Source organism: Heloderma suspectum, chromosome 2 (assembly GCF_057233095.1).
Source record: "Heloderma suspectum isolate Gila_16-S chromosome 2, 16-S_ref, whole genome shotgun sequence".
Taxonomy (NCBI): Eukaryota; Metazoa; Chordata; class Lepidosauria; order Squamata; family Helodermatidae; genus Heloderma; species Heloderma suspectum.
The window spans coordinates 138899964-138914867 of record NC_139459.1 but is presented as its reverse complement, the minus strand read 5'-3'; the positions used below and the strand labels follow the sequence as shown (position 1 = coordinate 138914867).

Sequence of the window (14904 nt, the reverse complement as noted above, 5' to 3'; positions counted from 1 at the left end):
TCCGCAAAGACCTCATTAGGGCGAGGCGGCCTCCTTAGGCGCATGCGTACACGGCTGAAAGAAGCCGAGTGTCTGGGTCGATGACGGGTGGAGGGGCCCGTGATCCCCTCTCTCTTTTACAGGTGCGATTGGGGAGGGGGGGAGGAAGGTGCTGTTGCGGGCGGATGGGTCGGGAGGGGGGCGGAGGTTGGGGGAGCCTAACCTGTGCGGGGTTGATGCGGTGGGCCCCGTAGGAGGCAGGGCTGGGCGCCTGTGTCTTCACTCTGGAACTCAGCACTTTCTGCCATAACTTGTACCTGTCATGTTGGATTCAATCTAGATGTTCTTGGTTGGCAAGCAGAATCCCAGGACGTTTTGATTTATTATATATATATATAATTATTATTTCATTGCTTTGCAGCCAGGCCTCCTGGTTGCAACGGGGTCAGCAGGGGTAGTCTGTTGCAGCAAAAACAAAGAAGAGTTCCGAGATTAATAGGGGCTTTTTGTAGCACCAGCTTTCGTGGACTAGAGCTCCCCCCCGCCCGATCTATATTTCCCACCTGAAGATTACATCCCATGCATCTAATATCTGCAGGTGGCAGATAAAGATTTTTTAAAATAAAAAAATCTTTATCTAAAAATCTTCCATCAGAGGTTAATACTTTATTTATCTGATGAAGTGGGCTGTATGTAGTCCAAGAAAAGCTTATGCTATAATAACTCAAATAGTATATACCTTGTTTTGTACTTGTGTAATTTATATGTTTTCAGACACCTGTTCGTTGCATTTCTGGTTTAGTATCTTAGGTGATCATTTAAAATAAAACAAAACAATCGTACAAACCCTTTGGTGTACTTCTAAGATGGTAATGTGTGAAGAATTTTGAAATTAGCTGTAAAATCCAACAAAGATCCACTGATTTCAATGACAGGGTTAAGTACATGCTTATATATCTTCTATTTAAAACAATTGCTTTTAGCAAGGCAGCTTCCATCCCATGGAATGCCCTTCCAACTGAGATCAGGCGTGCATCAACATTACTATTCAGCATTTGCTGAAACCTTTTCTTTTCAGGCAAGCATTTCCTGAGTGATGAATAAATTCTAACCACTGTTTTATTGATCTATTTGCTTTTATTGTAACTCTTTGTATTTTGTTTTAATGTATTGTACACCACTCAGATATATCTCAATGTGGAGTGGCGTATAAATTTTATAAAAAGTAATAAATAAGCATAGAATACTGGAATGGGTGGGGTGTTTTGTTCTTTTGCATTGATTTGCAGTGTTCCCTCCCTTGTTGCATGAAGTAGGCTTTTGCTTGCCCACAATAAATTTGTTACCTTCACAGTACCCTGGGAAATCCTTGTTGCATTTGCTGCAATGGACTAACAATGGCTATCCATTTGAAAGATGTCACCCCACCCCACTTCCTGCTTCTACTACCTGTGGGCCTGTTTTTTAAGTAGCATCCCTTTTGGTTGTAGCTGATTGCCCTCCACCCCCTTACATTTCTAGATTTCTGGCTCTGAACCTGGTAATGGAAACGACTGCTTCTGAAGGGGAGAAGCCTGCACTCTCTGCAACAATGCGGGCAAAGATTGAGCGGAATCGTCAGCGGGCACTGATGCTGAGGCAGGCTAGGCTGGCAACGAGGCCCTACCCTTCTCCTGGCGAAGGTTTGCTTTGCAGTATAGGCCGCAGGGCTGCATGACAGACTGAGGTCCAGGTAGTTTGTGCAATTTAACCCACTGCTGGCGTGTAAGGGAAGGGTATGCATGATGGACAAGGAGGAGTTGACATCGTGGCCAAGGGGAAATTCTCAAGACTTTCTATGCTGGGCCTGTCTAGGATGAAGCCTCCATAGCTGACCATATGCCTACAGAAGGCATTTTGGGAAGTAAAAGACACATAATGCTAGAACAGTTGCAGGCTCCCTTTAGGGCAATGTGATGCTGGCGTTGGTGAGCACACAATGGGGTGAACACAGCTTACCTTGAAATCATCGATCTGCCAGATTGACATGGAATTCACTCACACACACAGAGTAACTACTTGACTTTGACATGGCATACCAGAGGATGTGCTGTTCTTTTCAGATCAGAGGGAATAGCCCTCACTCTGTTTTGCTACAGAACAGGAATCTTTGGTTGGCTGTGTTCAGGTTGACATCCTGGAGAAGAAATACCTGGGTAGATCCTTCATGTAGATAATCCAAATCTACTTTAAAGGAGGTATTCTTAGGCTTTGGAGTGGCAGAACCTCAGCTTGAGGTATTACCTATCCTCCCAGTTGGCTTTAGCAATTAGGCTGGCTGCCACCTTAGAAGTGTAGGAGGTGGGAGGTCTAAAGTATGTATTTCTAAATTGGAAGTTCCATTTTGAAGTTGATGCCTCTCTGTTTCTAGAAAAGGTGTTAAGGCACATCATTTTTAACTTGGCCTTTTAAATTTTTTTAGTGGTTTTATTGCTGGTTTTAATGTTTGCTGTTTTTATTGTTTTGAACTGTTGTATGCTGCTTTGGTGGTTTTTACAGAAAGGCAGTATAAAACTTCTTAAATAGATTGTTCAGTTGTTGAATAGCATTTGAGCAAGGTCAGACATGAAAGTCAAGTTTTTAAAATAGATTTTATTAAAGCATTTCAGGTTCTAATAGCCAAGTTTCTTTCACTTATATAGGTGGTATTGAAGCTGTTCTTTGTCTTTTCAGGCAGTTCTAAAGTTAAAGCACCTCCAAAGATAATAGATACGGGGGGAGGATTCTTTCTTGAGGAGGAGGAAGAGGAAGAGGAACACACCGCTGAGAAAATTATGCATCCCCCTGGTAAATGGTGATGAATTCTGAAGTAATGGCTCTGATTGGTTACTTTGAGTTAATAAGGGCACAATCCTATGCTTACTTAGACAGGAAAAAGCCTATAACTCCCAGCATCCCCCAACCAGCATGGCTGGCTGGGGAATGCTGGGAGTTGTAGGATTCTATTCTGTTTAAACATGCATAGGATGGCGCCTTAAAAAAGACTGAGCAAAACCAGCAATTATTTTACATGTCTGCAAGCAAGAAATTTGAACATTGGTACAACACAACTATATGTTCTTACATTATCATTTTTTCTTCCATTACTCTGTATCTGTCCATAATGATCCAAGTTCAGTCTATTAGGGCTGGGAAGATGAAGAATGCTAGATAGTAGGATACAGACACACTGGTCCTAATCCACTGCATGCATAACCCTGCATTTTCCACCCTAGATGTTTGGTGCTGTCAGATTTGACAGTGCTTGATCACCTCTTATGTGGAAGGGGTGCCTGAAATCAGCCCTCCCAAATCCAAACAGGTGTTTGGCGCTATTTAAACTGACAGTGCTGGCCATCCGTGGAGCGATGTGCGTGCACGCACACAGCCAGATGTGGGATGTCTTTTCCCACACGACATATTTGCCATCAGCAAGACTGCTTCCAGAAAGAGGGCTTATGTGCACACATCTGTTGGCATGCACTGATTATTCTTGCTGTATTGTGCTGCCTGTGGTCTACTATGGAAGGTGGCCTTCGTAGCTGACAGTGCTTTATCTGAGTGCTGTTTGTTAGATATCTCTTGCATTCAAATGCATAGAGTTGATAGGTGTAAGACGTTGTTAGGTTAGGAATTAAAAATGGCTGCATTGTTCAATTAATAGCCCTTCTTGTCAGCCACAGAGAAAGGTGCTATCTCTAGAATGATGGATGAAGGCATCTGGAATTGCAAAAAGTAGGGAGAAGCTGAGTCACCTGACAGAACTAAAGGAAGAGCCATCTATAGACAGAACTAAAGGAAACGAGTGACAGGAGAGAAGTAAGGATCTTGTATTTCTTAGGTGTTAAAACATTTTAAAGTGACTTGTCTTTGCTGAGGGAGGGCAAAGGAGGGCAGGTGGGATGAAGTTTGATGGTCTTGTTTGCCTTTGCTCCCAGACCATTCTGTAATTACGCCATTTCTATAGCTTTTGCAGAAGGAACTATTTCATGGCTTCTGTGGTTCATATTTTGTCACCATCCGTGACGATTCTCCCCAAATTATTTAAAAAGGAAAAGCATGTGTGAATAAAAATGTGCAACAAATACAGCTTCCTGCCTGGCATTTTGCTTTGTTTACTTGCTGACTCCTTACAGGTCTTTTACAACTGGCTTTAAATACACTGCAACTGCACTGTGTGTGTTTGGGACATTATCAATCAGTGAATAAATATGTAAACAAAGAGATAATTTTGTTATTATCCTGATCAAATTGTGTTAAGCTTTATCAGGAGACTGATAATTAGTTTAGTTGGGTATTAGAAGATTAGCTTCTGGGAAAGCAGAATTAGATCCCTAGATAAAATAATCCAGAAAGTTCTGTTGGCCAAGCCTCGCTGAAATAAACTGAAGCTGTTCATGAGCACTACTTTGTAGTTCCAATTCATTTAGATGAAGTGTCTGCAGGACAATGTGCTGATGAATTTTATCCCCAGAGATTACTAAGACACTGATTGGGTTTTGGACGAACCCAAGATGAGCTGTGGCACCTGTGAGTGCCATATTGCATATCCAACCCACACTTGGGGGTTGTCATGTCATGCAAACCTGGCAAGCGTGGGTTATGCGAGAGTTAAACAACCCTCACATAACCCATGCTCTGTTTTAAGGTTATACAAGGGTCGTTTAACCTTCGCATAAGCCACGCTTGCCGGGTTCACACGACAACCCCCAAGCAGGGGTTGCATATTCAAAATGGCGGCTGCGCATGCCTCGCATGTGCCATAGTCTCATCGTGAGTTAAATAACTCATGGAGGGCTGTTGTGTCATGAAAACAGCTCCAGTATGTAGTAGTTTAAGGGCAAAGATTTTTGCTATGTTAAGTTTGAAGCAGAGTATGAAATAAGCAGTGTTTGCCCTTGTTATCAATGCTGGTAGACAATTAAACAATGTAAAATGTAAACCTGAAGATTCCTTCTGTCCCACTTGCATTTCCATTCTGACCTTGGTATTAATACTTGCCTACCTTGAATACATTTAACAATTTAAATTGTTTTGTTGTGTTTTTGCTTTTATAGGGCCTGTATTAGAATTTGATTACCTTATTTGTGAAGAATGTGGTAAAGAATTCATGGACTCCTACCTTATGAACCACTTTGATCTAGCAACATGTGATAATTGCAGGTATAGCAAATAAAGAAGGAAAAATAATAAGGGATAAGTATATCCAATATTTAACTTATTTTATTTTAGTGTTATACAATTCTCAGCTTGATGTAAAAATAAGTTTTAATTTTAACAAAGTACGATGAAAGTGGATTAAGAGATAAATGGAAACACAGGTGTCATGTTTTCGCTGAGCAAAAGGGGATGTAAATTTTCATCCTAACATATGCTGTACATTGTAGATGCATGCTATATAATGCTAACCCAAAATATATTTAATTACATACGTACTTGAACTTCCCACCCAATCTCAAGAAATCAGAAGGTGTTTGAATATAATTAAGTGCAAAACTTAAAAAAATAAATCTCACCACGAAGAGATTGAGGCTACAATCCTATACTCACTTAACCTGGGAGTAAGTCTCAATGAACTCAGTGACGTACTTCCAAGGAGACATGTAGAGGATTGCATTGTAAGGCTGCAATCCTAAACACAATTACTAGGGAGAAATCCCCATTGAACATAGCGGTACTTACTTCTGACTAATCCTGCATAAGATTGTGCTGCACACCTTCCATGCAAATACCAGCTTTTTTCAGTAATAGTTGTAGTGTAGATATTATATTGCAAATACACACAAATAACATATATCTCAAATAGCACAGCACAGAGCGTGATCCAAGAAAATGTTATGCATTTGGAAGTGTACCATTGATTATGGTGGGAGAGTTTTAAGCACATTCTCAAGATTTGCACTGAATGAAATGCGATCCTATGAATTCTTCTTACTTGGAAGGTGCTTCCAGTGTGGCCTATTCTCTAGTAAGCATGTTCAGATTGTAGTCCAAGTTACTGAATGTTGGCTGGATCATGCCCACTCATGTTTCTGCATTGGTGCAGAGAATGAAAAACTACAGGAGGGAGTATCTGTGGCTGGCTTACTTGGTGTAACCTTACTTGGTGTTCACACTTACCTGACAGTAAGCCACACCGAACACAGTAGAGTTTAATTCTGAGTATATGTGCATAGGATTGGGTCAGTGATGGAACACACATAAGCGGGATACAGATCAATTCATATACAATATACTTGTTTCAGGGATGTTGAAAATAAGCATAAACTCATAACAAGAACTGAAGCAAAGCAAGAGTACCTTCTGAAAGACTGCGATTTAGACAAGAGGGAACCGGTTCTCAGATTTATCTTGAAGAAAAACCCCCACAATTCACAGTGGGGTGACATGAAACTTTACTTAAAGCTACAGGTATTGAAGCTTGTTCAACAGTTTTCTCCCAAATGTGTGGCCACTGTACATTTTAAGAATGTTGCCACTACAGCTTTCTTGTAATTTACAAGTAATGTTTGGATTATATTCAGTGTTGTCCTTCTGCTGATGAAAGGCGCTTTGATCCGGCAGGGTGTTCTGTCAATGGAATGGGAAGAGTGGCAATTTTCACTGATTCTCCCTCTTTCTTGCCATGCCTTAAGCTCCCCCCCACCCCCGAATCTGCTCCGGAGGGTTGGTTGGGAGACCTTTCGGAAGAGCATGGGAGGTAGTTTCAGTAGAGGTCATCAGTGGATACAACCCATTGTAACTACAAGCATAATTCAATATGTACCAAAAGGGGATGGACTGAATGTTTGCTTAAAATTTGTCACATGCATAGCAAGTTCAGCATATGTGGAACTTTTCTCACTGCCAGTTCCATAGACTTTCTGAACTTGCTTCATGATTATTGTGCTTTAATACAGCAGTGTTTGTTTTAAGGCACTGTTTTTCAAAGGATAATACTAAGAGTGCTACTTCTTAATACATCTGATTTTTTTTTTTTTTAATGAAAGCAAGATTGACTTTATTTATGCCTTCTTTCCATGTTCAGACTGACAACAGACAGAACTGGGCATTGGGGAGGGTGTCCAACAAGGACAGTAAAGCGTTTTAAAGAGTTCCCCCATTTGCTTTTGCAAAAAAGAACTAGAGTGGGTCAGGGGTCAAACTGACTCATCCTACTCCCAAAAGAAACCCCAAACCCAAGGGTCAGGTAGTTAGTACGTGCATGCTAACTGTGACCTCAAGGAAGCCACTAGCAGCCATGGCTACTGTGCAAACACTAGCCACAGGCTAGTTCAGACTAAGGGAGTTGTGTATGGTGGGAGACGGGGCCCACTCTCTGCCCCAAGCCTTTTTTGTCCCTGTGTCAAGCCACTGTGGACAATAGGATGGTGCCATGTCAGTGCAATGTGCTAGGTTTGCTTAGCATGTTGAGGCCTGATTGAGGGACAACTTTAGAGTATTTTTTCAGTTCCATTTATTTTACAGAATCATAGAGTTGGAAGGGGTCTTGGAGAACATCTAGTCCAGCCCCCTGCTCAATGCAGGCTCTGCACTGCAGGGTGCAGTTACAGTATCCCTGACAGAGGGCCGTCCAGTCTTTGATACCTCCAATGAAGGAGAACTCACCACTTCCCAAGGCAATCTGTTCCACGGCTGAACAGCACTCACTGTTAGAAAGTTTCTCTGAATGTTTAGCCAGAATCTGCTTCCCGTTGGTTCTAGTCCTGCCCACTGGTGCCACAGAGAACAAGTCTGCTCCATCTTCTGCATGACAGCCTTTCAGATATTTGAAGACCACTATCATGTCTCCCGTGGTGCTTAATGTTGAAGTTAACATTGAAACATTTATACATTAGTATAAATATTCTAAATTTGAGTCTGTGCTGTTGGTGTGTGAGCTAATACCTGATACTATCACATCTCATCTTTTGTTACTAGAGTACTTAATTACATTTGGAGTTAGAAGTATGGGCTCAGAGTACTGTGCATGCATCCCGCAGCACCGCTTTTACATCCAAGGAGGGAAATCCAGAAGGGCAGTTTATGCCTTTGCTGGATTGGAGTCTGTATCTTCAATCAAAGAGCAGTATGTCTGTAGCAAGTATGATGCCGCATAAGTGGAATTGATATGGGAATCTACCAGTAGTTTGTGTGTCCTATTTGTTAACACAGCTTTTAAAAAATAAGAGTTGAAGGAGCTAGGAGGATATCCAGCCTCCTCAGTGGGTCTGTTCGGCCATGAGCCCCACACAGATTAATCCTTTCCATCTAGACCAAACTTCACTACAAGACATCACATGCATCACAGTAAAGGTGTCTCTGTAACAAATTCAAAGATCAATTTTGGGTTTATAGTTTATAGAGAGCTGTCATATTCTGCAGGTAATCAAGCGTTCTCTTGAAATCTGGGGTAGTGAAGAAGCGTTAGAAGAAGCTAAGGAAAGCCGCCAAGACAACAGAGAGAAGATGAAACAGAAAAAGTTTGATAAAAAAGTTAAAGGTGAGTGTGTAGTGGGGCACTCTTTTACAGCCCTCCCCCTCAACCTACCACTGAAACAACATGTTTGCATCTTAACACAATGCTTTTGTGTTAAGCTGCTTTATTGGTACTTGGGCCCATGTTTAAGCTGGAGGAAGCTGGTCCCATTTGTGACAGACTGAAACATTAAAAAAATACTGAAACATCGGTAATTTTGGGACCTATGATGACTCTTTTCAAACTGTATCACCTGATAGCCATTTTCTAAACTTTGAGTTTCTTGTATTAATTTTTATTAATGGTGTTTATAGATAGGTAGCTGGCTAGCAGTCCCGGCCATTTCACTCATACACACATGCACACACGTGTATATATGTGTGTGGAAAGTGTATCGAGAAAACGAACTTCCTTTTATAAGCTGCTAGGACTTAAGAGTTGCCAAATTGATTGACAGTAGGTGTAGGATAGAGTACAGGAAATACTTTGCTATACAGCTTAACATGATTGCTCCAGAACTATGAGAATGAGACAGTGTGATCCTTTTAACTGGAATCCTGCCGGATGCCTCTATAAAACATGTGGCTGAGCTGGAATTGCTTCCATTTGGGTGGTTGAAAACTACATTGTTGGTGCCATCTTGGACTTTGTGAAATGGCCTGAACAAAGCACTTTTGGAATGTGCAAATGTCATTTTTATGTATTTTAAAAATATTTATATCTTGCCTTTCTGCTGTTTTAGCCAAACAGTGAAGACAGGCATCTGCTGAAATAATCCTGTTATCGTGTTACTTTTTGTGCTGTTTTTGGCTGCTCTTTCTCTAAAATAAACCTGTTTTAATAAGGGTGTCAAAGTTTGCACCTGCATTTTACCAAACAGACTGTCTAAATTGCTTCATAACTCTTTCCTTAAGAAGGTTTCATGCCCAGATTAGCAAAGGGAGCCCAGGTCATGGACTAGAGCAAACAAGGACATCCTAGGCCTTAAGGCAGTTTTTTTGTGGCTTGTCATTGTTTTGGGGCATCCAGACCACTGTAGGTCTCTGCTACATGCAGTCATGGAGAAATAGTACTTTTTAACAGATTAAGGGTGCAATCCTATGCATGTTTAGACAGAGAAAAGTCCTACAATTCCCAACATTCACCAGCCAGCATGGATTGTGCCCTAAATTGCCAAATGGATGTGGACTGAACATTTTCCTTCCATGCAAATGCACTGGGGTGCTTACAGAGCAATAAAAAAATCAAAGTAAAAAGCTTTACAGATCCCAAGGAGGAATATGCAACTTGATAGGTTCAAGGGCCCAGGAGTGGGGAGTCACTGTCTATAGGGAATCCCTCTCCTGGCTTCCTGTTCCCTTGAGTGCTGGTCTTGAGTGTTTGTATCTTGGCTTGGGCATTTGGGACAGATTATAAATTCTGCTGGTGTACTGCCTGTCAGTCTCCCTGGCTGAGCTGATGGAGATGGTCTCAGATTTGGTGTAGAGGAGCCACAAGATGGTTGTTTTGGGGAACTTCAACATACATGCTGAAGCCATTGGATGCAGGGCAGCTGAGGACTTCATAGCCACCATGACAACCATGGGGCTGTCCCAACTTGTGGCAGGACACCCTCTGGATGTGGTGATCTGAGAGAGGAGGATTTAACATCTATTCCCTTGTCATGGTCTGATCATTTGCTGTTGAGGTTTAGACTTTCAGTAGCTTTTCCCATCTGCAGTGGCAAAGGATCTTTTAAAATTGTCCACCCCTGGAGGCTAATGAATTCCAGAGGACTCTGGGGGATTTTCCTGTTGGTATGGCTGGCACTTCTGTTGATTCCCTGGTCACTCTGTGGCATACAGAGATGGCCAGGACAGCGGACATGATTGTGCCTAAGCACCCTCTCCCTCTTTGCAGAGCCCATGTAGCTTCTTGGTAAACATATGACTGAAGGCAATGAAGTAAGCGGGACGACAGCTAGAGCACAGATGGAGAAAAACCCATGCCAAGTCCAATTGAATACTAGTTAGAGCTCATATGGAGCCTATTCTCTGGCAGTGAGGGTGGCAAAGAAGGATTTCTTTTCCACCTGCATTGTATCTTCACAGTGGTGTGCAGTGGAATTTTTCAGGATGGTGAGGGACCTGTTGCAATCTGGTCCAGAGAGAGGGTTGGTTGTGCCTTTGGTGGTCCACTGTGACAAGTTTGAAAGACACTTTATCTTCAAAATTGTGACCGATGCGAACAACTATAAGTCTCTAGAGTTTGTGCAATTCCAATAGCAGAGGTGTCCAGAACATTGTCTGGTCCAGTTATGCTGGACGAATTTCTGCTGTTGAGGCCTCAGGATGCACCTGGTCATGTTTGGCTGGCTACATGCGTGTTTGCACCTCCTGGCTTGTTACATCTAATAAGGAGGGGATGTACAGCTGGGTCCAGGAGGATTTCTGTCAATTTCCCTTTGAAAGAAGGGGCAGTAGCGACCTCTTTAAAAGATTTGGTGATCAGGCTGCTCCTGAACAAACCTCAACCCAGAAGATGAGAACAATTATAGGCTGGTTGCCAACTTCCCTTTTCTGAGCAAGGTGCTTGAGCACATGGCCACTGATTGGCTCTGGGTGCTCTTAGATGAAACTGATTTTCTAGATCCATTTCAATCTGGTTTCAGACCTGGATTAGGGAAAAAACTGCCTCAGTCACCTTTGAAATGGCCTGTGCCGGGAGACAGGGGGAGTGCAACCCTCTTTGTCCTCTTGGACTGCTTAGTGGCTTTTGATATCATTGACTGTGGCATCCTCCTGGACGGGCTGAGTTGGGATGTGGGTCACTGTACTGCCATGCTTGGATGGCTGATTTAAGGTGCCACTGGGGGGATTACTGCTCTGCTCCGTGGCAGTTGTGCTGCAGGGTTCCTCGGGGCTCTGTTTTGTCCCCTGTGCTTTTCGTGTTCTACATGAAACTTCTGACAGAGATGATCTGGATTTGTGGGCTGAGGTGTCACCAATATGCAGATGACACCCAGCTCTGTTTCTCCTTTTCATCTGATACAGGTGAGTTAGTTAATGTTCTGAACCAGTGCGTGAGCAGGGCAATGGACTGGATGAGGGCCAATACACTGAGACGCGATCCAGACAAGATGGAGATACTGTTTGTGTGCGGTTCATCTGTCTTGTTAAGTGGCATTCACGCTGGTCTGTAGATCCCCTCAGCTGTCAGGCTGGGGCTGCTCTTGGATCTAACTTCGTCACTGGAGGCACAGGTGGCCTTAGGGGCTTGGAGTGCCTTTTATCAGCTTAGGGCTAGGCTGATAAATCAGCTATAACCCTACCTGGACAGAGATAGCCTTGTGACAGTTATCTGGTAACATCCCGCTTGGATTCTTGTAATGTTTTATATGTGTGTTGCCTTTGAAAAGTATACAGAAACTTCAGTTAGTCCAAAACATGGTGGCTAGACTGTTAACTGGGACTAGCCAGCATGATCATATTATGCCAGTGCTCTGCCATCTGTACTGGCTACTAGTCCATTTCTGGGTTCAATTTGAACTGCTGGTTTTAACTTTTAAAGCCCTACGCAGCTTGGGGCCAGGTTACCTGAAGGAGCATCTCCTACCATATTTACCTACCTGGGGCCCTAAGGTCATCACTTGAGGCCCTCCTCCAGGTGTTCCCACCAGTGCTACTGGAGGGCTTTTTCAGTGGTGGTACCCTATCTGTGGAATGTCCCCCCTCAAGAGACTCGCCTGGCACCTATGTTATAGTCTTTTTGATCCTCCCAGGCATTTTAAGTACTGTTTTAGTGCTTTAAGATCTCTGCACTGTTTTATTTTCTGCTGGCGGTTTACTTTGGTTTTATTATGTGTTGCACTGTTCATACCACTATTTAACTTTGTGGTATTTTATTTTGGGCTATTTTGTTACATATGCTTTGTTTGTTTGTTTATTTCGTTTCTATACCACCCAACAGCAGAAGCTCTCTTCACTAGTCTTATTGTAACAATGAGTGGACATTAGTTTATGAAAGTTTATGCCATGATAACTTCATTAGTCATTAATGTGTGACAAGACTTTATCATAAATTGAGCCATTGGCATGTTTTGTCACCTCAAAATGGACAACTAGGCCTGCAAACATCATCTAATTTGGCCAAAAAATAAAGTCCTGTTGGTGTTTGTTGATTTTCCCATTAATAGTCAGTGGGGAAGGCACCTGAGATCTAGGGTGGTGGTGGTGCAGGGATAGCTGCCTCCCCTTGCTCCCTCCCTTTTGCAGAGACCCATGCCTCCAATTTTGTCTTGGATTTTCACTTTAGGTTTTTCTAATTCAATCAACAAGTTCCACTCCAGGAACAGAGGATTTGCCTCAGTAAAGTATCTCTTCATCTCTGTCTTCAAATCTCTTAGACACCTTTCTCAGAAAAAAAGATGCAAGGTGCCCTACAACTAAATTAAAACATACAAAATTGTAGAACAATTTAAGTAATCAGGAATTGGCCCCTAGATATATTCCTAAAATAATGTGCCCTCTCCAGCCAAAAGTAGAATAATTTTGAGGCTGCTTAGCTGCCTTTTTGAGTAAAGATTTTTTTACTTTCAATTTTGTATTAGAACTACGTCGAGCTGTAAGGAGCAGTGTATGGAAAAAAGACACAAGTATCCATCAACATGATTATGGAGCTGAAGAAATGATGGATGATGACCTCTACAAAAAGACTTGTACCACATGTGGTCATGAACTGACATATGAAAAAATGTAGCATGTTCTTGGTTTTACATTAAATACACCTTTTGTAATGTTAAACTTTTGTATTCAATAAAATAAAGCGCATTACTTGCTCCATGATTTTTCACACACGCCATAATTCTTCGCCGCAAATGATACGCTACGCTGAAAATCTGGTTTTATGGCAGATAGACTTGGTGATATTTTTTTATAAAAATTGTGAAGTCTTTTGAATAATGAAAATAATTTTGTAGTTGTATGTGGCCTTAATGGAAGCTTTTCAGAAGTGACTCCTCTATTTGTCACCTCAGAAGTGACAAATAAGATATTTGCCTTACAAACAAACTGTACAGGTTTTTTTTGGGGGGGGGTGTTTTAAGAGGATGGAAGGACAAACACAGCCTTGCGCTTAATCCTGTGTCCTGGTGCACAAGGTTCCTTTACTTTCATCAGCTTCCACATTTGCTTTAGTATTAGGTGACTGGTGCCTGTAGTGGTTTCCTTTACTGAAGTTAATAGAGCTTTTATTTTTTTTAGAGATTATCTTTATGTACATGTGATGTAGGGGAAACTCCAATCCAGTATTATGCATGCTACTGTCATCCTAATTGGTGGGGTTTTAGTGTGTGCAGTAGAGTTCTAGGATTAGATGTCAACACAGAATGGACAGTCATGGCTGCATAATCTGTAACAAAATAATGTTATGCCCAGGCAGTCCAAAATATCAAAAATGAAGGAATTATGTATATTTACATACTTTCTGATTTTGCTAATCTGAGGTGCAAGGATGTATAGCTTCTTTCCCAACCACTGGAAATCATATTCCGCCATTCCTCTGGCTTCTGAAATCTCAGCAAAGATTTCTTATACGCTAGAGTAGGGGTGGGCAATTTGTTTGCCCCTGCAGGTCACATTTGGGTATGGGGGGGCTGCACTTGTGAGTGCACCCACCCACCCTGCGTCCCATGCACACACACTCTTCCTCTCCATCTCGGCACACAGGGATGGGGAGATTAAAACCTCTCCTTGTGTGCCAAGATCGCACCTCCTCCCCTACTGATTCTGCATGGAAAGAGGACACATGCACCCTCTTTCCCTGGAGAATTGGGCTCCTGCCAAACAGTTTTTTGGCAGGCTGGTGGGAGCCTAATTCTCTAGAGAAAGAGGGGACACCAGGAGTCATCCCTACCCAGTACTTGGCTCTGGCAGCACAGGGAGGGTGGGCGGGGAAGGGTAGGGCACCCATGCTGGGCTGCACAGGTGGCCTCAAGGGCTGTATGCAGCCTGAAGGGAACACGTTGTCCACTCCTGAACTAGAGCGTAACTTTCATAGGTTTACATTGTCTAGAAAGCTGAGATTAAGAAGCTGAAGCAAAATCTCAGCAGATACAGTCCTGCTCAAGTCCACCTCAGGGGGCTTTGAGAAACAGATTGTTTCGCCATGGCATACAGCTCAGGGCCTTTTGTTAGCAGTGACTTTCCTGCAGTAGTAGAGATGTGAATAGGTTGGCCAGATTACTCTGACTCTTGCAAATGATCAAAACGAAAGCTTGCTAGGGAACATTAAGAGATCCACAGAGAATACAGATATAAAGCAATTCCTTTTAAAGTCACTTAATGGGCAAAAATGTTTCGGCACAGAGAACAGAACACAGCCAACAGCACGTGGATTGCAAATATTGATGCATCACCGCTTATAATAGTTGAAGGATTATTACTATTACTGGAGTTATGGAAGAAACGAAG

At 42.4% G+C, this 14904-nt stretch overlaps 1 protein-coding gene across 2 annotated transcripts; it reads left to right on the top strand.

Annotated features, from left to right (window-relative positions):
• Positions 1-36: 36 nt before the first annotated feature.
• On the top strand, positions 37-13292 carry XPA (XPA, DNA damage recognition and repair factor). 2 transcript variants are annotated; one of them, XM_084834998.1, is made up of 7 exons: positions 37-122; positions 1501-1661; positions 2692-2805; positions 5055-5160; positions 6243-6408; positions 8362-8479; positions 13044-13292. In XM_084834998.1, the coding sequence occupies exons 2-7, from the start codon at positions 1523-1525 to the stop codon at positions 13190-13192; spliced, it is 792 nt and encodes a 263-aa protein (XP_084691124.1). In that variant the 5' UTR covers positions 37-122; positions 1501-1522; the 3' UTR covers positions 13193-13292. The 2 variants fall into 2 exon arrangements, with proteins under 2 accessions (XP_084691124.1, XP_084691122.1); XM_084834996.1 differs by lacking the exon at positions 13044-13292 and having other exon boundaries at positions 8362-8731.
• The last annotated feature ends 1612 nt before the right edge of the window (positions 13293-14904 follow it).

Excerpts from the sequence above, each read along its gene's own strand:
- XPA (XM_084834996.1), top strand. The coding sequence starts at position 1,523 with ATGGAAACGACTGCTTCTGAAGGGGAGAAGCCTGCACTCTCTGCAACA. Across the intron at positions 1,662-2,691 it reads CTACCCTTCTCCTGGCGAAG|GCAGTTCTAAAGTTAAAGCA; the intron begins GTTTGCTTTGCA and ends TTGTCTTTTCAG. Across the intron at positions 5,161-6,242 it reads GCAACATGTGATAATTGCAG|GGATGTTGAAAATAAGCATA; the intron begins GTATAGCAAATA and ends TACTTGTTTCAG.